At 35.5% G+C, this 25,088-nt stretch overlaps 1 protein-coding gene across 5 annotated transcripts in view; it reads left to right on the top strand.

The window, feature by feature from the left end:
- Positions 1 to 23,691, top strand: part of LOC144968627 (mitochondrial glutamate carrier 1-like) — a 60,126-nt gene extending 36,435 nt beyond the window's left edge. For all 5 annotated transcript variants that reach the window (XM_078907153.1, XM_078907155.1, XM_078907157.1 and 2 more), the window contains 8 exons: positions 2,656 to 2,790; positions 10,013 to 10,068; positions 12,616 to 12,706; positions 13,931 to 14,049; positions 17,702 to 17,910; positions 18,855 to 18,957; positions 19,912 to 19,987; positions 20,630 to 23,691. In XM_078907153.1, coding sequence (XP_078763279.1) covers positions 2,656 to 2,790; positions 10,013 to 10,068; positions 12,616 to 12,706; positions 13,931 to 14,049; positions 17,702 to 17,910; positions 18,855 to 18,957; positions 19,912 to 19,987; positions 20,630 to 20,780 — 940 coding nt within the window. In that variant the 3' untranslated portion in view covers positions 20,781 to 23,691. The remainder of the gene's footprint in view (positions 1 to 2,655; positions 2,791 to 10,012; positions 10,069 to 12,615; positions 12,707 to 13,930; positions 14,050 to 17,701; positions 17,911 to 18,854; positions 18,958 to 19,911; positions 19,988 to 20,629) is intronic.
- The last annotated feature ends 1,397 nt before the right edge of the window (positions 23,692 to 25,088 follow it).

The raw sequence follows: 25,088 nt of genomic DNA, 5'->3' as shown, positions 1-25,088 counted from the left end.
AGCTTTTAGCCCTTTTTAGGATATACACACATTTAAGGTTTCACATTTCGAACTAAAATCAGTTCTTCAGAGCCACAAGGCCCATGTTTATCTCCTTCACTGCAGCATTAAACGGACTGTAAAAATTACTTGCTACCTTTTTGAGAGAACGCTTGTCTACGATAAAGTACACTGAGTCAGATCCAGCTATCCAGCCACTATTGGTAGGACTGATGGGTAAAAACATTATCTTGACTGCCCCGGGACCAATCCCGGTCCCTTTGCTTGTTAAGTGCGTTCTCTATCTCTTATCTATGGAGGTCCCTTATTCTCAGGGTTTTAATAGTATGTATCTCATCACATCAGTCTGGTATTATGTCGGCGTGAACCATATTGCAAAAAAAAAAAAAATGATTTCACTTAAAATATGATAATAAGAAATATATGACCCATCGTCTCAAAAGGTATAATGTCGGTGTTTTTATTTGTGTGACCAAAAGTTAATTTATAGTTAAAATGGTCAGATATATATTATATGACTTTGTTCTTTTTAGATCCAAAGAATTTATATTCTTTCTTCTTGTTTGGACAAAACAAAACAAAGCTAAACACATGGAATACACCACAAAGAACAAAACAATGAACGGGAATTCATATTTGATGAGCCCTCTTATATTTACATAATTTTATATAGCAAATGCCTTATTTCAATGAAAAACATCCCATATATTGGGTTAGGTAAAATTCAGTCGTTTTTGGCTGTGTGAACAGAACTGGTGTTATAATTGGTATAGCTGTCATGTCATATCGGGGTTTATTCTTGGGGCCCAGAGATAATATTCAGAGAAATAAGGATGAACCGTGCTCTGAGAAGGCACGTCGAAAGGCCATGCGATGTTCTTCTTTGATATTTCTGACGACTTTTTGCAGTGGTCTGTTCAGATTGGCCCGACAATCAACGCCCGGTACTGTAAAATGATTCTTCACGAAACGTTGAGACCAGCCATTAGAATGGAACGGCCGGGTCTCTTGGAAAACGGTTTCGTCTTCGAACACGACAATGCACCAACTCACACAGCAAAATTGGTGAGGGAGTTGTTGAGCAATTATGAGTGGACCGCGTTGGAGCGTAGCCACCGTAAACTTATAGCCTGACACTGACCAAAAAATGTCGTCAAAAGACAAGTCTTTGGCCACAAAAGAAAACAAATCGTGAGTTGTATTCAATACTTCAACCAATGGAATCACTTGTTTCCTTGAACAACTCACCAGACGCTGCACAAACCTAAAAATTGACGTCAAACTTTAAGTCTTAGAGGGTTCTAGTGTCAGGCTATATTATGTTAACGATAGCTATGGTTGGAGCGTCTACGCTCTTCTTCAGATCTGACTCCATGTGACTTTTCGTTGTCCCAAGTATGAGAGAACCCCCGGAAGCAAAGTTTGAATCACTAGAAGACATTCTTTTTGGAATAAATAAGCTGTCAAACAACCGGAATCTCGTATTATGCCACTGCATTTAACGGCTGGTTACAAATAATGGGGAAGTGCATCGAAAATGGTGGCTGCTTTGTTGAATGGACCTTATAATATAGGTAATTTGTGCCAAGTTTCAGTATCCTGTGTCACTTTGTCTCAGAGTTATAGGGGGGGGGGGGGGGGGGGAACGTAATTACAAAACTAAAATTCCATATTTCTCGTCCGTATTAATTTAAACCACTTTCTTGACATTTAGTTCAACCCGACATAATATTGTTTCGAGACGATTGGTCACATATCTAGGCCTATGTGAGTTCGGTAAAATTTATTATAGTCGTCATTGGCTTTATGTCAACGATTTTGTTATAGTTGCTATGTCGTGTGGTTAACAAAAATCCACTTACCTGTCCAGTTGACTTCATGGCTAGGGAATAATTTAAAATTAAAAATAAAATAATAATAATAGAGGTGCCTAAATGAGTCAATAAAATGGAGATTAAGATCAAGGGAGTAGATCTGACTCATGAATGAGCAACACAAAACAAACGACGTTTCGGCCTTTGGCCTTTTTCAAGTAAAAACAAAAATAAAATACTGCGGTGCACGGGATTAGCAGGGGTGGGTGGGGGGGGGGGTGATGGTGGTGGTGATGGTGTGTGTGTGTGTATTTGTGTTTGTATGTGTGTGTTGGGGGGGGGGGGGGCGCGTGGATTGGTTATGGATTATACACTGTACAGGCATGCATCCAAAATTACCAACAGTAATCAGTTGGGAATTGATAGTGAAAAGAGTCAGTCGTGTTTGTTTGTGTGTGTGTGTGTGTGTGTGTGTGTGTGTGTGTGTGTGTGTGTGTTTGTTTGGTGTCATTTTACCTTCGGAAAAGTCAAAATTATTCAGCACATTCGAACACGAGACTCATGTAGTCGGGGCTCACCTTAAACCCATTCTTCAACAAACAAAATAAACGTTAATAATTATACTAGATTCAATAAAAAAAAAAAGAAGAAATTATTCAAAACGAAACGGATGGTTCAAAACCCTTATTAAGCCAACCAAAAAAAAAAAACCCCAATTAATTTGTTATTATTGTGGGTTAAAGAAGGATTTTGAGCCCGAAACTTACCATGCGAAGGACTTCGTCCTTTTGTATAAAGCTGTTATATTCATTTTTGTCCTTGATGCGTTTTGCTTTTTCAGACTCCTTCCCCGAGTGGTAAATGGTAGCATCGCGGGCATCGTGGGAGTGACATGTGTCTTCCCCATAGATCTAATCAAGACTAGACTACAAAACCAACAGCCGGGACCCCAGGGACAACTACTTTACAAAAGTCTGTGAGTATAAATATTATAAATTTTACTGTGCAATCGTAGTACTAGTACACTGTTGAATTGGAGTCGTAATGATAATGTTTGCGGTCGAGATGATGATGATGATGATGATGATGATGATGATGATGATGATGATGATGATGATGATGATGATGATGATGATGATGATTTTATGGTATGTTGAAACAGGCCCATAATTGCATTCGGCTGTCAGACCTTCAAATGTGTACACGTCGGTTGTGAAGGTTAATTAAATTTAGGACAAATCAAGTTTCATTATTTTTTAAGGATCGTAGGTACAGATTCAGAAATGGCATATTAAATTGCAAAACCTACCCAGGCGATGTAGACAGTGGCCATGTCCCAGTTGTTTGTACAGTAAGGATAAAGTTTAAAGCTATTCAGAGAACAGCTGGTAGAATAAAGAGGGATTACAGGTTATGCAAAGACAATGGCATACAAACAAAAATGAGAAAAGAATTTGAAAATGCACTCATGATAGAAAGCCAAAGTGAACCTGATAACGAAAAATGTGAAAAACAATTTGATATATTCCAAAATTGTGTCAAAACAACTGCAGAAAAGCATTTACCAATAGCTCAAATAAACAGCAAAAAGGAATGGATGACAAATGAAATTCTAAACCTATTTGAAGAAAGACGAAAATGCAACAGAGGGTCTGCAGAATACCAAACATTGAACAACCACATTAAATCCAAATGCATCGAGGCACACGAGAACTATCTAGACTGGAAATGCTGCGAAATCGAAAGAGAATACAAACCCAACCCCCAACAAGCTCACCAAAGAATAAAAGAACTATCAGGGAAAAGGAAAAGCAAAGCAGCAGGAAGTTGTATCCAAAACAAACAAGGGGAACTGCTATTTGAAGAACAACATATAGAAAGCCGATGGGTAGAATACATAGGCGAACTGTACAATGATCCAAATAGAAATGAACCACCACTGAAATTCAAAGAACCATTAATCGGACCAAACATCACCAAAAGTGAAATTGAACATGCCATGGAACGAATGAGGGATGGCAAAGCAATAGGCCCTGATGAAATATCTGTTGAGGTATTAAAAAGCCTAGGAGATCTAGCAATTGATGAACTTCACATATTATTCAACAATATATACAACACTGGGAAAATTCCAGAAGATCTCTGTAACTCTATTTTCATAGCAATACCAAAGAAAGCAGGTGCAGTCAGATGCGAAAATTTTAGAACTATAAGTTTAATAAGCCACATCAACAAAATACTGTTGCGTATAATTATCAACAGGCTAAGGAATAAGATTAACCCCGAAATCGCAGAAGAACAATATGGATTCCAACCTGACAGAGGGACAAGGAACGCAATATACCTCCTCCGTGTTTTAAGTGAAAGAGCTATACAGGTTCAGACCCCACTATACCTCTGTTTTGTCGACTACAAAAAAGCTTTTGATAGAGTACGCCACGAAGAAATAATCAAACAACTGCACTCCATTGGCGCTGATGAGAAAGACCTCAGTCTCATGCAAACATTATACTACACCCAGCAGGCATCTATCAAAATCGGAAACTCTACAGGAAATTCCATTCCTATTAAGAAAGGAGTCCGTCAAGGGTGTGTTGCCTCACCAGATCTGTTTAATCTATACCAAGAAACAATCATGAGGGGCATAACTAATATGGAGGGAATAAAAGTAGGAGGTCACAACATAAATAATATAAGATACGCAGACGATACGGTACTCATTGCAACATCAGAAATCCAACTTCAAAAGATTGTTGACAAAGTGGTAGTAGATAGTGAAGCCAAGGGAATGGAAGTGAATATCACCAAAACGGAATGCATGGTAATACAGAAAAACCCCGAAAACAACAACACCTGCAATATAACGATTCACGGCGAGCAACTTACCAACGTAGAAAGTTTTAAATACCTAGGTTCAATAGTGACAACAGATGGAAGATGTAACCGAGACATACGAGCAAGAATAACCCAAGCCAAACAGGCCTTCATGGACCTGGGAAACATTTTGGAAAACAAACAGATGTCGTTCGGGACTAGATTCCGAGTCTTGAAGTGCTACGTGTGGCCAATCTTGTTATACGGATGCGAAAGCTGGACTACAAATGCAGAAACACAAAAGAACATTGAAGCTTTTGAAATGTGGTGTTTGAGAAAGATGCAGAGAATATCGTATACTGCACACAAAACGAACGAAGAAGTGCTAAAACAAACATACCAACAAAGGAAACTAATGCTCTTAATAGCGGATCGACAACTATCCTTTTTCGGACACATAGTAAGGAAAGATAAGAATGAATACCTGGCAAGTTGTGGAAAAATACCTGGTAAACGCGCCCGGGGGAGACAAAGAAAAACACTCATAGACCAACTGAAGGGCTTCACCAACCTAACAATCCAAGAGCTGTTTGAAAAATCAAGAGACAGGGAGGAATGGAGAGAGATAATTCATGCAGTATCCGAAGCCTGGACCAGGCATGGAACCTAGAAGAAGAAGAAGGTACCTACATACTTTTAAATCAGTCACACTTTTCTATTTGGATTGTTGCAGAGTATTTATTCCCTTTATCATGTCCGTTTTTAATTTTTTTTTCAAATTGTCGTAATTTAAGAGTCTGCAGCATTAGCAATTGCATGTTATATTTCATATTAGCTAAATGAATTGTGCATTTTCAGTTCTTTTTTTTTTTTCTTCTTCTGCGAATTTATATCCATACATTTGACAGGAAAATGCGATGCGCAGTTCCCTTAAAAACCCAACTGAATATAATGAAATACTTTATAGTAGGGGGAATTAGGCTAAAACCGTGCAAATTCAGGTTGAAAGCATGAAAATTTGCATACAGGTTGCTAAGACCCATAGAAAAAACATCTGATATAGAACCACTCTGGCAATCAATCATAACGTATCGGTTTAAGGCCTTAGATTTTACCTATTACAGCTATATTAAACAAGGGAAATAACTGCGTAAAAATATATATTTTCTCATATTCATGTATTAGGAAAATTAGGCTAAAACGTGCAGATTGGGTTGAAATCTGAAAATTGGCATATAGGTAGCTATGACCCGTATAAATAACACCTGATATAGAACCACTCTGCAATTTATCATAACAGTGCGTTTTTAGCACTTTTATTTTTTCCTATATCATTACTATCCGAGAAATAACCAATACAATGTGCGTTCTAAAACTTTAAATACACCGTAACCATTTACTGATGGTTATTTCGTGTTGTAGATAAAGGCGGAGAGGGGGGGGAGAGGAGTGAGTGGAGCGACGGAGAGAGAGAGAGAGAGAGAGAGAGAGAGAGAGAGAGATAGAGAGAGAATTTTACTCATTACTGTACTAACCTAACTAGTAGATAAAATAGGGAGAGGTGGAGAGGGAGTGAGCGGGAGAGACGGGGAGAGAGAGGAAGAGAGAGAGAGAGAGAGAGAGAGAGAGAGAGAGAGAGAGAGAGAGAGAGAGAGAGAGAGAGAGAGAGAATTTTACTCATTACTGTACTGACCTAACACCCCCCCCCCCCTCCCACACACACACCCCGCATCTGCACAAGTCCGTGCAAGGCAAACTGGACCTTAAACACTTGCATCGGGTGCCGATACATTATCTCTTACATGGACATTTGATGAGTTTTTGGGACACTTTTGACAATTCTGGAAATAAGCTCCACAGGGGACATGTCGATCGTCATATTTGTTGCAGGGTTCTCTTCTATAAAAGGTATAATGTTAGCAAAAGCTCGACTTCTTTCAAGAACGGTGACATCATCATTATCATCAGCAGTGACATCTTTTAAAGCTTGTTTAAGTATCGTGCATGACAAATTTTATGGTATATATAGGGCGGCAGTGTGCCTCCTGAGCGACTAAATCTCATCCGGCAATAAATGACAACATATCAGAATATTTTATAGATAACGCTATTTCACGAATATTTTCTTCCATATCTCTTGTCATTACAGAATGGAGTACTCCCGATTCCAAGTTTTTACAAAAAAGCACGTTTGTTTATTCTAGCCAATCTCTAATTTTGAACGTTGTCTCATTATTCTCGTGGGTTGCGACATATATTAATTCGGTGACTCCTCCCAGTCTCTGGGAGCAGTTCTTTTTTGCTATTGTATGTGTATCTGAAATCATGCAAACGCATTCCTTTATTAGGCATATACAATATTCTTTCATAACTCTCTCTCTCTCTCTCTCTCTCTCTCTCTCTCTCTCTCTCTCTCTCTCTCTCTTTCTTTCGTTCTTTCTGTTAAAGATCCATCATCAGCAGGCAAACTGTGTGCAGTGCCTTACATAAGGACACAACAGTACATATAGAACATTCTCCATTGTCCCTTTGAGGTGAATAACGTAAAATAAATTACTTGCCACAACACAGCATCATAGTGGTTGATGTTGATGATAATGATGATTATTATAGCCATGTAAGTGGTATGCTGACTATTTACTGTCATCAAGTTTGACTGAAATAGATTTAAACTCACGTAAAATGATTATAACAGTATTTTTGGAAAGAAAAGAAAACAGGAGGAGGGGAGAAGGAGCACTGTCCTTTGTCAACACCGGTTATCGGCATTTATTGAGCTCTGCTAGTCTGTTTTGTCTAACCCTCTGTTCGTCTTCCCGTCTGCCCGTCCGTTTTAGAGCAATTGATTATACTTATTAAATCAGATGCAGAAAAAATCTCATATTATTATAGAATATTGCTCGCTAGACGTCCTTTAAAACAAGTGAAATTGAATAATATTTACGATTAAATAATTTGTTTGGTTCGTGAATCGAAAGTAAAGGGAAAGGAAAACATCCGCTTCGACGCTAAAAATAGTCACCAATGGGAATCCAAAGGATGACGTAAAACAACCTTTGGTCGGCTTGCCTCGAATGTTTACACAATAAAAATGAAAGAAATTATTGTCGTCCATTTCAAAATTTTCTAATCTTAAAAACCTTGTATCTCAACAAATACTGATCTCTCAGAGTGGTTCTATATCATAAATTATAGGGTTTTTCATATTCTACAACATATGTAATTTTCATGCTTTCAACCCTGTTTGCACAATTCAAGGGTTTTTTGGACCTAATTCCCCCTACTATTATAATTATAAATAAAAGTGCACATAATCCACTGCCATCATAATATGGTAGAAGGACGTAAGCGCCAGCGTAAATGAAAATGAGCTATTTTTGTATTATGGGAATCTCCGTTTTATGGCGCACAATACTATCTGGCTAATGTAGTATTGTGCAATAGAACACTATCAGAAATACAAACTTTTGAAATTGAAACATAAAACAAATCCTTAAAATCTTGAACACACTTTTGACCATAATAGGAGTCATCCTTGACCACAGCTTAAAACTAACTCCATGACTGTTGCGCCTTTTAATCTTAAGACAATAGTATAATATATGTGACCAATCGTTCAAAACGTTTTTATGGCTTGATAGACTTGACCTGGTGATTAGAATTGAATTTTCGGGTTAGCTTACAAAACTTAAGTTTTTAAAAAATGGCTTAGTTGAAGAGGTTGGGTGTTTGTGTCTTCCAAGAAACTTAAAGGTAAATAGAAATGAAATTCCCTTTATTCATCCCATATGGGAAATTTGTCTCTAGGGTCTATTCCAATGGAAGGCTGGAATAACCCAGACGTCAGTCGCAATGCAGCACCGCAAATAGGGCGAGATGACTTGCTCAAGGCCACACCGCGCATCGGGTATTCGAACTTGGTACATTTCGGGTACGACGCAAAGACCTTACCGCTGAACCACGCTGCCCCATATCTGGTCATTTTGATCTTAGACCCAATTTTCCTCATCTAGTGTCTTTGCGACATAATACCGATTTGATGGGTCTAATAATAATATTGTACTTTGTGTGATGTACACACTTATTGTTAACACAGTCCCGTGAGTATCACGAGGAGACGTCGTGGTGGTCAAAAGGTTAAAATTGACTATGCTGACCATACTGCCGTATTCTGAAGGAAAAAAAAAGATAAATACGCACTAAATAATTTGGCCAGAAAACTCATCTTTTGAATATCGATCGATTTAAATGATCCTCATCTTGGCAAAAAAAAAAAAAAAATTAAAAAACCCCCAAAAAAACAACAAAAAACAAAACAAAAAACAAGCAAAAACCCTAGGAATTCTCTGTCTAATTTGAGACTTTTCGACAAGATGAGGGTCATTACAATCGATCAATATAATTTGAAGGACGGATTTTCTGGCCAAAATTTTAAATACGTGTTTTTTATTTTTATCTACGGCAGTTCAGTTGTGGACGTTTATTTATTATTCTCCATCGTACAACTAGGTAGTACAAAGATCAATAAATGATATCTCTGAACTCGAACTAGGGTATAAAGTTCAAATTAAAGTGCGACCAGTCCTCTCAAAACGTTTTTATTTATGTCGGGGTGTACTGATGCTTAAAATTGATTTAAAATAAATCGTTTCATAGAGGAGAGTGACTTTTATTGTTTGTTGAATTAGGAACATAAAACGCACAAATTAAAAACAAAGACAATGTTAAAAGCAAGACCAAAATAACAAAAACAAAACAAAACAAAAAGTAAACAAAACAGCAACAAAAAACCCCCAAAAAATAAAACCAAAACACGAACAAAACGAATAAACAACAACAAAAAACAAAACAAAACGAAACGAAAGCAAATGCAAAAAGAACCAACCCAACCCCCCCCCCCCCCAAAAAAAAAAAAAACAAACAAACAAAAAAGAAAACAAAAAACAAAAAACAAAACCCCCAAAAAACCCAATTAAAAAAAAAAGTACAAACAGAACAAAACAAAAAGACAGGAAGCAAAAATAAACAAGCAAAAATACCCCTTCCCTCTCTCTCTCTCTCTCTCTCTCTCTCTCTCTCTCTCTCTCTCTCTCTCTCTCTCTCTCTCTCTCTCTCTCTCTCTCTCTCTCTCCCCCCCCCCCCAAAAAAAAAAAAAAAAAAAAAAAAAACAAAAAAAAAAAAAAACAAAAAAAAAAACAAAACAAAAACAAACAAAAAAACAAAATAAATACAGTTTCAGTCGCTTTAAGACGTCCTTTTTGTGCGAACACATATCGTTTTAAGGCGATGAATTACGTCCATTTTTATTTATTTTAATCTAGATAATGTTTTTTTTTTAATATTTCTTTTTTCATTCTTTATTTCTTGTTTTTATAAAATTCCAGACCAGACTGTGCAATCAAGACATTCCGAAATGAGGGTTTCTTTGGCATGTACAGAGGTAGGATTTTGTTTGAAATAATGTGTTCTTTGGTCTCAGCACATGCTTCACAAGCGAAGGGACTGTTATCGACAGTTTTTTTCTAACATCCCCCCCCCTCCCCCCACCAAGCTGTGTGATTAGATAGCTGAGTCTGTTATATCTCTTCGAAAGTACTTTGCAATATACTAGCGTCCTATCAAAAAGGAAGCCAGTGATTTGTAGTGTTCCTTTAATAGCCATTGGCTTTAAAGGATTTTAATTGGCTTTTATTGAAAATTAAATCTATACGTTTCGACATTTTTAGCTGCCTTAAGCCTCATAACGTATACTAGTAGTATGATGGCAAACAGGATTTTAATGTTTTTATTGTTACTGTTGGTGTTGTTGTTGGCGGTGGTGGTGATGGTAGTGGTGTGTGTGTGTGTGTGTGTGTATGTATATGGTGTGGGCGTGTTTTGTTGTTTTAGTTGGTGTTGGCGGGTGTAGATGTTGGCGCTCCTCACAATGGCTCCTCACAATGTTTAATTGAGTCCCCTAATAATAATAATAATAATAATAATAATAATAATAATAATAATAATAATAATAATAATAATAATAATGCTTAAAACTTATATAGCGCTATAACTCCGAGACACCAGACTCTAAGCGCTTAAATTACAAATTACTTAGGCTGAAACATAGTCATTTACACACACAAGCACACACACACACACACACATAACACAACACACAACACAAACCAAACCTATCTTGCTTCTCATACCATCTACTAAAATCGAAACAGATATGTTTTAAGCGAACGTTTAAAAATAGACAAAGATTCTTTTTCACGAATGCTCTGCGGTAAGGCGTTCCAAATAGAGGGTCCGAAATGAGAAAAGGATCTCATTCCAGCATTTTTCCGAATTCGAGGGACAACTAGTTTTGTGGAATCACTGGCCGAACGTAAGAGGCGGGGTTTTGAATATCTTTCAATTAGTTCCGAAAGGTAGGAAGGGGCAGTGCCTTCAAGACAACGATACACTAAAACACAAGCTTTGAATTTAATCCTTTTCTCAACAGGCAGCCAATGCAGGTCGTGAAGTAGAGGTCCGGCAGAGTCGCACCTACGCCTCATGAATACTAGTAGACCATATGAAACCATATACATTACCAATCGTCCTTTAGACTAAAAAAAAAAAATACTAACATTCTTATAATATCCGTCATTGGCTACAGCCAGGTACTTATTCACATCTGAGTTGAGAGTGCTATTGCGTGTAAAGTGCCTTAATCCAAGGACAAAACGTTGTGACCAGAACTTTCAACGATCCTTGTCAACCGGCCAATGACCAAGCTTAACATTGCTTGAGTTTTGTGACTAGACGAGACACCGTATATCTGAGCCAACCTGTCACACATGCTAGGCATACCATCACAGACCAACCGATCAAACTGTGTAGTTCTGCTTACCAAAGACCTCCCCTGAACAATTGAGATAAAAATTATGTTCGTCAAAAGCAAACAAAGGGGGGAAAATACATTGCCTTTTCATCTTTGCTGCTGTAACAGATAATAAATACTAACAAACACTTTACTGACTCGTTGTGTTTAAGTGATAAAGAGACAACGGTTATCAACTGTGTTTGCACATTCTATGCGCGCGCGTGTGTGTCTCTCTGTGTGCGTGTGTGTGAGTGTGTGTGTGTGTGTGTGTGTGTGTGCAATTATTTTTTTTTTCGAGAGGGATTGATAGTTAGATAGATAGATAGAGAGAGAGAGAGAGAGAGAGAGAGAGAGAGAGAGAGAGAGAGAGAGAGAGAGAGAGAGAGAGAGAGAGAGATTGTTAAATTTGTATATTGTATATTTATACTTTTGTATGTACTTATTTTTACTTTTTGTGTGTGACGATATGGATTTGGGATAAATAGATAAATAGATAGATAGATCGATGGATAGATATATGGATAGATTATATAATATATATATATATATAAAATATATATATATATATATATATATATATATATATATATAGAGAGAGAGAGAGAAAGAGAGAGAGAGAGAGAGAGAGAGAGAGAGAGAGAGAGAGAGACAGAGAGAGAGAGAGATGTATGTTAAAAGAAGAATGAGATCAGTCAGTAGACGCAACCTTATAATAATAGTAAGAGAGAATGCAAGAACGGTAATGTTACCCGTCCGAATATCTGGTCTGCTCTCTTCCATATGACGTAATGCATAGGTCAGTCAGGTATCAAATGTAACCCGCCGTCTCAATTCGGTATTATAGGGTGGCGAACCAGATACGTAACATAGACTGTTAGGGCTAGATCATTACGTTATTTTAGAATAATATTTCCCATGCAGTTCCCGAATTGAGTTTTTCAAAGTTCGGAGGCCTCCAGTAATGAAATTCCAACCATTTTCACTTTAAATTCAGCTTTTTTTTTTGGGGGGGGGGGAGGGGGGTTTCTGGTTCACCCTCACATGATGCCGAATGGAGGCGATGAGTATTATTTATTATACCGTGACATCATAAGGTAATTGATGAACTGCTCTCTATTCCCTAATCTAATCCTGCAGGGTCTGGAGTGAACCTCTTGTTGATTACGCCAGAGAAAGCCATCAAGCTCGTGGGGAATGATTTCTTCAGGCACAAGTTATCGGATCAGTAGTAAGCCTGTTTGCCTACACGTTTCTTTTGTTCGTTCTTTCATCCATTCATTCAATAATTCATCCCTGTATTCCTTTATTCATTAATTTTCTTAGACATTTATTTATCCATCCATTCATTCATCCATCCATTCATCCATCTATCCATCCATCCATCTATTTATTATACTATCCAACCATCCATCCATCATTCCATCCAACCATCCATGTATACAAACATTCATCCATCCATCCACCCAACCAGCCATCCATCATTCGATCCATCCATCCACCCATTCATTAATCTTTCCTTCTTTCCATCCAACCATCCATCCATCTGTTCATCAATCCATCCATTAATCCCCACACCAATCGATCCATCAATCCACACATCAATCCATTCATCAATGAACACACCAATCCATCCATCATTCCATTCATCAATCCATCCATCTTTGATTCATTTGTTCATTCCTTCTCTAGATGATAATGACTCAATTAAACATTAGTATGTTCATCGATACAGTTCTAGCTTAAAAACTAATTTGACAATAGTTTTTGCGTATTCGTTTGGTATCGATATGCCTTTCCAGTCATTTATCATATTTTTTTATTTTTTATTTTTAAACAGACTTTAAAAAAACAACAAAAATTACATATTTCATTGTACCATTGGTTTACTAAATGCTAGTCAATCAATATTGACCATTGGAAGATGCCTTCGACAGGTTGACAAGATGCATGTGCCTATGATTTTATAAGTTTCAAATTAATCTTTTTAAAAACACGCTCATAAAAAAACCAAAATAATTTCACTCCCCCCCCCCCCCCCACAAAAAAAAACCCCAACAAAACAGAACTACCCCTTTACATAATCATTTACCCCCCAAAAAACACCCAAAAAAATAAACATAAAAAGAAACAAACAAAACAATTCATTTTGTGTGTGTATGTGTATTAATTTTTACTTATTCACCTACTCATTTAATTCTTTATTTATTTATTTATCTAATTATTTATAGATTTACTTTGATTGATTAATTGATTAATTAATTATTTTATTTGTATATCTATTTATTTATTTACTTATTTAGTTATTCACATATTACGTATATTTATATATTACATATTTACGTTTGTTTTGGCAATATTATCAATTAAAGAATGTTTTAAAAGTTCAAATAATTTGAATATTACAGGAAACTTTCCATTTCATGAGCTGTTATTCTCCTTCTTACAATTCCAGTGGCAAATTGTCTTTGGTGAATGAGGTCATGGCAGGTTCGGGTGCAGGCCTTTGTCAAATCATCATCACCACTCCCATGGAACTACTTAAGATTCAGCTACAGGATGCCGGAAGGAGTGGTATGCAGTCACACACTCCCCCCCCCCCCCCAAAAAAAAAAAAAATCACAAACAAACAAACATTTAAAAAAAACAACCAAAAACAAACAACAACGAAAAACACAATTCTCCCCTAAAAAAAACCAAAAAAAAACAACAAAAAAAACCCAAACCAAAAACTTTTTTTTCTTTTCAATCTGAAAAAAAAATATTTTGGTTCAAAAATCAGTGAATGAAGATGACATGACCCTGGAGACGAATCAAACATGTTTAACCCTGAAATTTCAAAGGGGCAGTATGAATCGTATATCCCATTAACCAGGGATTCTCTCCCCCCCCCCCCGGCTAAAGCCAGAAAACCTGCTTTCTGAAATCTTCCATCTTTTGACTATTAGTTTGTTTTTGCTAGAGACATGATTTTTTTCTTAAAGATGAAATTGTTAAAGTTGTTTAAATATACCAGTTAAGGTCGAGAGAGGGGTAGATGGATATTAATCCTTTTTATAGTGATTTAAGGATATACCATTTGATGAAGAGAAGCTTTGCTCGAAATATTTTCATGTGGTATTTACCCCAATTTTAACAAATATTTTAAATCAGGCTTTTTTAAATTTTTGGTAAAGGACATCTCTGATTAACAACTAAACAAGAGTTTTAAAAGTTGTGAAGCATATGCAACCCACTGGGAATGACATGGCTGAGTGGATAAGGCATTACTTATGCCCCCATACAGGATATATGGTTTCGAGCCCAGTTGTCGACATTTCGTTTTTCTTCCTAAGCAAGAAAGATCACCCCTATTACTCACTCTGTAACCTTGCACTGTGGCTGATGCTTATTGGGTTACCTCTAGTCAGTTCTTGAGATAGACCTTAAAGAAATTCTCCCTTGAGAATAATTAAAGAGAATTTTGTCTTATTTATTTATATATTTTTCTTTTAATGATTCAAGTTGGTAACACTACAGGGGAAGGGTTCTTTGATGTTGTTTAACAAGATTTTTATCTTTTGATTTGAGATCGCTTCAGTATTTCAGATGGGAAGAGAGTAGGCTGTGATGAAAATGTTTAGATACGATAGCAGAAGTTTTCAAGAAAGAAGAATGAGGTCCTCATAGAACAAAATAATCTGTCAAAGAAAGAAAACTGATATGTCATTTTCTATGTCTGTTATTTGGTTTTCTTCAGGCAAAAGTCATAAATTTTTATAAATTATTTTGTGATTTTCATTTAAGTATATTGGTTTGTTACAGTTTTAATCAAGTTTTAATGAAATAACAGCTATTTTCATATTTGCCACCAATGTCCACATTTTTGTTTAAGTTATGAAGCTAATGCCACAAATCTTTCAATTTGAGAAGTAAAAGCTCCTCATTGGTAAATATGTTTGGGGCTCAAAACCCTTCTTCAGCCAACAAAAAAAACAAAAAAACAACGAAAACATGGATTAAAAAAAAAACAAAAAACAGATCAACAGCAGAGAAATATTAGATACGTCCTCCCTGTATAAAAATCTTGGAATGTAGTAACGTATTTATGTTTTCATTGTTTTTTTTGTTGTTGGCTGAAGACCCGTGTTTAGTATTTTTTTTTTTTTAAGCTGTTACGAGGGTCACTAGATAAGTTTCCAGAATCGGGTATAAGGAATAATGAAAATACCATCAAATTTTCACAGCTTCTCAAAGTACTCTCCTTGAGCTTGAATTCAATTCTTAAACCAAGAATCAAAGCAGTTTTTGCCACATTTCCAGTTATGTGGCTAAAATTTCCTCTTCAAATGCCCTTACAGCATCTTCAGAAGTCTCAAATTTAATCCCACAGAGTTTTTCCTTGACAAATGGGAACAAACAGAAGTCACATGGGGGCCAGTTTGGGAGAATATGCAGGTTAGGAGAATATGGAGGGTGGGTTAGGATTTGAACGCTGTTTTCAGTCGAAGAACTGCACTGGTACAATGGCTGTGTGAGCACTAGCGTTGTCATGGTGCCATAGCAACCCCCTTGTGCCTCTCTTGGGTTGCCGTTTTCTATAAAACTGTCAGTATGCAGTGGTTAACATACCAATTTAAGGTGACTAAGCGTCTGTCATGGACTGGTAATTTTGCAACATAAACCTTTTAAATTGAAAAATGCAGCCACCATTTGCATTCCAACGCTGCGAGATCGCTTGAATGTCAGAGGTGAAGTCTCACCAGGAAAGAGCCACACTCTATTTTGGCGCTTTGTTTCAGGGTCATACATATAAATCCATGTTTCATTACCAGTCACGAAGTTTTCCACATTTCTGGATCGACTTTTACCAAACAATTGAAGCGCAGTGGTCACAATATTGAACACGATGTGGCTTTTTGTTCATCGGTGAGTTGGTGAAGCACCCATTGAGCAGACACCTTGTGGACATTTAAGGCATTTGTGCAGTATTTTTCAGACACTAGGTGATGAAGTACCCAAAGAATGCTCTATCTCATGATTTGTAATATGTGCATCATTTTCAATCATAGCCTTTTTATGGTGGACACTGACTTTTCCGTAACAGCACATGCAGGTCGACTTTCACGATCATCATATTTGAGGGGCTGCTTACCTCTTTTAAATTCACCAAAACCAGAAATAAATTTAATATTTTGATGGAACAGATTCCAAAAATGGATTGTGCAAAGTTTCATAACAAACTGATATATTTAACACTTTCAAAAAGTCTATTGAGCTCCATTGTTGCAGACACAATTAATGGGATATGACGTAACATATTCGTTAATTGTGCTCAAAATTGTGAACATACAGGAATGAAAATTTGCTTGAATTTCCACAAAAGGATGGGTTATGGTTTGCAAAAAGAATTATAAATCTATCTTTACTTCTTCTACTCGATCCTGGAAACTTATCAGTGACCCTTGTATAATTCATTTTACAGCCCACAGCTTCTAGCAGCTTAGTATTACTTTGGTACATGTCCTCAATACTTTGTAACACAGAGATGAAAATCAAAGTCCAGTAATAAACGTAACGCTGTTGCTCGAGGTTGCTGTCGTTATTACCCCTCCTCTCACTAACCAATCTCAATGGCATTTTATTTGTGAACCATCATCTCAATCTGGTATTATGTGAAGATGGTTTCAGATTACTAAATGTGATTTCAAAGTTAAAATAGTCAGAGATTCCACATTTTACTTTTTAGTTCCTCTAGAATTTATTTTCTATCTTCTTAAAATCAAAATTATTATCCCATGTTTCATATCTCTGGCTATAAAATCCAATTTTGCCAACTAAACCATCCTGACACAATAGTGTTTTTAGGGAATATTTTACACTAAGTCACAATTCTAAACACATAACACAGCATAACACCAGTAGTGACACACATGACATGACTTGACACATATTACAAGTTGTAACACATAACACAAAAGGTGACACATAACACAAATGGTGATACATAAAACAAGTCATGATACATAACACAAGTCGTATCACATAACACAAGTGGTGATACACCATACAAGTTTTGACACATCACACGTCTTGACGAATAACATAAGTTATGACGCATAACAAAAGTGGTGACACATCACACGTCATGGCACTTAACACAAGTTTTGCCACATAACACAAGTCATTACACATAACCAACGTGACAATTCGTGGCATTTATAATTTTGTTTTCTTACCTCCTCAGCCCAAGTTGATTTCACGACAAACACAGGAGCCACCACACAGACAGCTGCAGCATCTAAACCAGCCAGACTATCAGCATCCAAAATAGCCCTTGACCTAGTTAGAACTAGAGGTATCTTTGGCTTGTACCAGGGATGTGGGGCTACAGCCATGAGGGATGTTCTCTTCTCGGCCATCTACTTCCCTCTGTTTGCCCATCTCAATGCCCTGGTAGGTGTCATTTTAGGGCTGACAACTTTGCTTATATTATCTGTATTATTTTTTCCCATCTGTCTTATATTGCTTAGTGATATATGACTCTTGGCTTGTCTCTGTAAGTCCATAATCTGTGTCCCTCTGTGGATGGTGCAATTTTGAGTCTTTAGTAAAGATTCTTTTATCACAGTTTCTCACCATACTCAGGTGTAAAATGAGTGCTTGGTTAATAATGGTTCATAATAATAATAATGTCTCTTCTCACTCACTCAATTCTCTCTTGTCCTATTTGCGATGCAAGGGATCTCCGCCTAGTCTTGTCAGCTGCTTTTCTTAGGGCCACCTGGAGGAATAGACCTATCAGCCTTGATCTCCAGGTCTCCTTCTTTCTACCGAAGTCGAGATGATGACAGTTCCCCAGTCTGTCAGCCTCTAAAATGACCATTGAGCTCATCAGGATTAGGGGTATCCTTGGCTTGTACCATGGAATTGGTGCTTTAGCCATGAGGGATTTTCTCCTCTCGGCCATCTACTTCCCTCTGTTTGACCATCTCAAATGCCATGGTGGTGTCATTATTTTTTCCCATCTGTCTTATATTGTTACATGATATATTACACTTGACTCGCCTATAAGTCCATAATTTTTGTTCAGCTGTGGATGGTGTAATTTCGAGTCCTTGATAAAAGTTCTTTACTCAAATTCTCTCACCATATTCATTGTAAAACGAGTACCAGGTTAATGATAATAATAATGTCTCTGCTGAAGAAGAAATTATGACAGCTTCTTAGTCTGTCGGCGGTTAAAATGGGGATGAATAACGGAGATTTATTTATTTTTATTCATTCATTTTTATTCATTCATTTATTTATATTTTTATTTATTCATATATTACAATCATTTATTTATTTATATACTTATTCAACCATTCATTCATTTATCTATTTCTTTATTTAACCAGGGTAAAAGAAGACCGGGTAGTGACCAGGCCGTGTTCTATCATTCCTTCATCTCAGGCTGTACAGCAGGATGTGTGGCGGCTGTTACTGTCAACCCTGTAGATGGTAAGTCTTGTGGAGTATTGGATGGAAAATTCCACACCAGTGCCTATTCCCCATTTTGTTACTTTGATATTTTCAAAATTGAAAATGGAGCTACTGTTTATATATTTCTTCATCCTCATCCTTTCACGTTGATGTGTTTTTTTTTGGGTTTTTGTTTTGTTTTTGTTTTTAAAACAAAATTCATCCAGCAGAAAAGCGTTCACAGCGCGAAGAATACAAGCATTGAACTGTCCCAACTATGGAGTAACTCCTGTTTTGTAATGATAACACATCTAGTCGTTAATCAAGAGGTCTGAGGTTCAACCCTCAGTCTAGGCAGGTTGATTTTTTTTTTTGAATTGTTCCTCGTATTTTTCTTTCTGCTTTGTCAGACACTGTTTCATATACACCTTTCAGATTTTTATCTTTCATCAGTGCCTGCTCCCCAATTTGTCAATGAAAACTATAAATAACTCTTAATGGGACATTTACATATAATGACCAAGTGATAACTTTGATTATCTTAGACTTTGTGAAGTGCATGAACTTTTTATCAATTCAATTAAAATGATGTTAAATAGACCCTAGTCCCAGCTAGAGTCGCAAAATAAGGTTCTGTATTATGTAATGTTGTTGCATAGAATTAATTTGAGACAGAATGGATGGATTATGTAATGCTTTATTGATGTTTTCAACCTTGAGCAAACAGAAAAGTAACAGAACCGGAAATAAATCAATATAAGACAGTTACCAAGATGGAGGTGATTAAAGTATTTATATTTTCCAGAAGTGCTTCTATGTAATAACTTTTTATGTGAAGTTAAAATACACCTTGTGTTACATATTATTATGTATGTATATATATATATATATATATATATTTGATTTTTAATCATGAGTGGTATACTTAAGTGTTGCTGTGTTCATTGTTATTTTTTAATGTTTTTAATGAGAATTATCCTGTGTTTTCCACAGTGGTGAAAACCAGACTACAGACTTTGAGTAAAGGGAAGGGGGAAGTACATTATCAAGGTGTTATAGACTGTTTTAGGTGAGTGAATTATAATCCTTTAAGAGAAGTAAGACCCATGGATCTGGGGTTCATTCCGGTTTCTAAAACGTTAAATGAAAAAAGCAATTACTTGCTACCATTTGGATAGGACTTTACTGTTATCAAGTAATTTCCACCAGATCTAACAGACCCAGATACCCAATCACTGAAAAAAATTAAGTCCTTGGAAAAGGCTCTTTATTGACATTCTCTCATTGTACTGATTAAAACAAATACCTGGTGGTTAACAGCATTTAATCTGTCTCAAAAAAAAAAAAGAGAGAGAGAGAGAGAGAGAGAGAGAGAGAGAGAGAGAGAGAGAGAGAGAGAGAGAGAGAGAGAGAGAGAGAGAGTATAATGATAAAAATAATAATAGCAATAGGAGTAATAATGATAATGATGACGATGATGATGATGATGATGATGAAAATGATAATGAACTGAGGAGATGGTACAGAATAGAATTGACAGAAGAGAACCAGGGATAGATAAAGGATTAATTAGAGTGAAGAGGTTGACAGGTAATTCGTCGGAGGAAGGGAAGATATTCATCTGATAGGAAATCTAATTTGATGTTTATTTCTATTGCAGAAAAGTCTTTGTCAAGGAGGAAATCTAATTTCATGTTTATTTCCATTACAGAAAAGTCTTTGTCAATGAAGGTCCACGTGCATTTTTGAAAGGTGCATTCTGTAGAGTCTTGGTGATCGCCCCACTGTTTGGAATAGCACAGACTGTTTACTACCTCGGAGTTGCAGAGTTCTTACTGGGAATTGAAAGGTCTTCTCAATAGGGAGGAATCAGAATCAGAAGACGTTTGTAAAGAGTAATGAAAGTTGTACTCTTTGGAAGTCACTGAGCTATTGCTGGGACTAGAAAGATTCTCTCAAACGGGAGACTGTTTATAAACAGGAATGAATACACAGGGTGATTCAATAAATTGTATGCACTTTTTGTGAACTACGAATTGTTCAACTTGAAGTGTGAACATGGTTGGTGCCTCAATATAATGATGACTCAAAATGTTCATATTTTATTCAAACACGTCTGTTGTATTTTGAGATCCACTACCTTAGCCAGTGTTATTTCAGGCTGCATCCGACAATAATAAGAAATTTTAAAGTTTAAATAATGACATTTTAAAAATGCTTATATTGAAAATAATACGTTTAGTTGCAACAAAACGCAAATTTCATGGTTTTGAATCTCAATGAATTGTAGTGGAATGAATGTCAATTGCAATCCATTGATAGGATATACTTAAGCCAGGTAGATGCAGAGTTATTTTTAATTCATGTTTATTATTGCATTCAAATTTTAAAGATTTTGTACGTAGCATTTCTTCAAGAATCAGGGATTAAATAACAGTGAATGCAATTTGTATAATAGTTATTTTTGACAAAAAATAAAGCATTTCAATATACTCATTCATATCAGCATTGAGCTACCTCAGTTGGCAGCACGAGTATTACAGAATTGGGAATTTTGGCTGAAAATCAAACTCATTTCTGGCAGTGAACTCACTCTGAAATATTATCAGGTTGAGGTGGTGGGTCTCAAGTGATCAAAGGTGTTGAGACAATGTTGTGATTTACGATGTTCACCAATTCTAGATAAGGTTGTGTGATAGTAATATTGTTTGGGATTGCTGTTCATATTTTATCACGAATTTTAAAGGGCATATATAATGTTGTTAATATCGTGCCGAATTAGTCACCTACATCCAATGTCAATATTGCCGTACTCTGGTAAAACTCCCATTAAAAAAATGATTTCAGTATTTCAATGATCCGTTATTTAAGCTAAGTTTAATTTATGTTCATTTTCTGTATTTCCCTGATTTGTTTTGTTTTAATTGAGATTTTTAAAATTTTATTTCTTTTTTTTTTGTTTTAAATTTAAAAAATATTATTAAGTGAAAAAATATTCTTTTATTATAAAGTAGCTTCATGATGCAAAGTGAGCTCAGCCATAGTGTTCAGTAATGAGTGTTTGGTCTTCATGACGCATAATATACTTGATTTAAATTACCTTTTTTCGTGTATACAGTTATAATATTAAAAGTATTGCATACCTTAATGTATTACAAATCATTTAGCTTAGTTGCTAGAACACTGGTCTCACACTCAAAAGAACTTGGTTTGAATCAAGTTGAATTTTTTAGTAAACCCCTCTGTCTGCTCAGTTGTAAATTATTTAGATATGTTGAAAAGCATTTTATTATGCACCATTGTTCTGTTAAAAGATTTACAAGCAATTGTTAAAGTATTTTTCATGTTTATAAAGATACCATGACTAGCTCTATCAAATTTGTTGTGACTCTGAAGGACTACTATTGATTTATGTTACATCAATACAAAATTCTCTCCCTGCTTTTGTTATCAGGAAATGTGATTTATAATGATTCTGATGACTATTCCAGGTTAAAAATATTTCAGTCTGTATTTTATTTTGTAGAAAAAAGTGCATAATGTTGAATAATAGATTCCCCAACATTTTTATAAGCATAGAGTTTAATGTTCACATAAGTATATTCCAATTTTTGCCGGTGTATAAAGTTCACAAATGCCATATTTTACATTATGTTAGTTTGACAAATGATCCTTTTATTTTAAATCCTTTGCATTCAATGTTTATGTCATGCTTTGGTGCTAATCAGAAAACCATTTCCTAGTCAGTTATTGTCATTTCATTGAAAGTAAGTTTGGTGATTAGAGAATTGTATTCGTGTATGTATTCCATAATATGAAATCATAAGTCGAAACAGTTTTCATACAATTCTCCTAGAGTGGGAAGGGAGGTCACTTTCTGTGTCTTCTATCCCGCAAAATCCGTTTTCCAACTTGCTCTCTCTTTGTTTTGATGAGATTTCTTGGTTTTGTAATGGCTCTGACCAAAGTCCTTGAATGGGAGGAAAATAGTCATATGTATAGTTATTGTCTTCGGGGATGATCCTTTTTTCCCTTCGTAACTCATCTCTCTGTTATATTGTTATACTTTCTGTTTTGAATATGATTTATAAGCATTTGAGTGTATTCCTTTGGCAGCATCCTGTGCTCGTGTCTGGATGCAGCACCTGGTCCCAATTTGAATCAATCCCCATTGTGTGCTTTTTTTTTTACTAATATACATAATAAACAGTTATGATCACAATGATTTTTTTTTTTTTTTGCTTATTGCAGTTTCTGCAATAGAAATAATGATAAGCAATAAAAGAATGTCAAAATAATATGTGGACAGTTTGAGAAGAAAAATAATTTCAAATGGAAGCTGATCATGATGGAATTTAAATGTATGCCCATTTTTAAATGTTGGCATGCATCCCATGCAAACTGATTGTTAATTAAGTTTTTATTGTCGTCTCCTGTACTAGTGTATTATTACTTGCTCTCAGGATTGCAATGGTTATTAAAAAGGCAAAGAAGCCGCTTATTGCTTTGTAAAAATTTTTTAATATTCCTTGGGAATAATTTTAAGCATTTCTGCCACAAAATTTAGATAGATTTAGAATTTTCAGTTTTTCACGCAAAAACTATTTCAATCGTACATCTTATGATATAAATCTACTTACATGAGTCATTCTTAAAGTATATATATCTTAAAGCATGCTGTATCTCACAATTGTTTGGGGATATCAAAACATGACTTTTATTTTAAAGCTCAATATTTTGTTTAAACTTTTGTTCAAAGAATTCAGAGAAAAATTGTATAACCAATTATTACTATTATTTACCATTATTATTCTTATTGTGCATTTGAATGCTGTGATGAATCACTATAGGAACAACCCATGATTTCAAGATGTTGTCAGTGGTTGCCAAGGATTATGTAAATTTAGTCAGTATGTTTGTTTTGTCTCTGAAAAAAATATGACTTCATCCTTAGGCATCTAAAATGTCTTCCCATAGAAGTTTTGATTCAAATAAACTGCCCTCTCTTAAATTCATCATAATTAATGAAAATGAACTTGAAATTCTAATTTTATTTAGAACGATATCCTATCTCTTCACTGATATCATTTCTTGTTCTTAATATTTAATTTGTGTTCTTAAACTTCCTATTGAAAAGCCATATTATGTGTTGATATTTATTATAGTTGACAAAGAACTGTTCTAAAAACTTGTTACTACTATTCTATTGTCACGAACGACATTTGAAAACTCGAAACCCATGATTAAAATTGTGATTGATTTTATGTATTTTTGTCATAAATAATTCCTTACTGTTGAATGTTTTGCTATAAGATGTAAGAATGCTTTTGTGATATTTTATTCGAAGATGGATTGGACACTTCTTTTATTTTTATAATTTATTTAGCTTGAATATTTTTTGTAGATTCCATCTTGTAGTGAATGTGATTATTTCTACAGTTACAAGCATTCCTTAGCAACAAATATGATAAACGGAATGTACACATCTTTGTTTTCAGAGCTTCCAAAGTCTTTAATTTTAATTAGAATTTCTAAGCATTTCCAATCATGCAGAGAGACAAATGGATCTATCTGTATCATCAACCACTTAACTTTTGCCAGTAAATGGAGAGAATTGTTTACCTTAATTGCTGACAAAAAAAAATAAAAAATTAAAGGTACAAATCTTTTCAAATGTGACCCATCTCTTCAAAGCCGATTATGTTGGGGTTAACAAGTTTTGAAAAGGTGATTTGTATAAACAAAATTACCAGAAACGTGATATTTTGATTTTGCCACTCTCAGAAATTATATCCATTACACCCAATGAGGTTCTTATTTTCCGCTATAAATTTGATTTCTAAAATCTAAGTCCCTCCGCCATATTTGCAATACCGTTTTGAGGTAGTGGGTCACAAATTATATTGCTTTGTTAACAACAACCAGTGAGTCACAATGCTGCGCTTTGAAGATAATCGTGACTGTTGTTAGTGTGATGAGAATCATATATAGAATCTACTAAAGTCAGCTAGACAAAAATTGATGTTTAGTTAAATGTTATATCTTGCATTTAGTAGCAATGACTATGAAAAATGTTTTTTTCTCTTTTTGAGGAAAATTTTTGTTTAAAACCAAAGCCCTATCTCCACTGAGTAAAAATGTTTTTGAATTTTGAAAATCCATTCATAAAT

Source organism: Berghia stephanieae, chromosome 3, assembly GCF_034508935.2.
Source record: "Berghia stephanieae isolate SIO BIC M18660-M18661 chromosome 3, UCSD_Bste_1.3, whole genome shotgun sequence".
Taxonomy (NCBI): domain Eukaryota; kingdom Metazoa; phylum Mollusca; class Gastropoda; order Nudibranchia; family Aeolidiidae; genus Berghia; species Berghia stephanieae.
The sequence above is the reverse complement of the archived record's forward strand: the minus strand, read 5'-3'. Positions and strand labels throughout refer to the sequence as shown.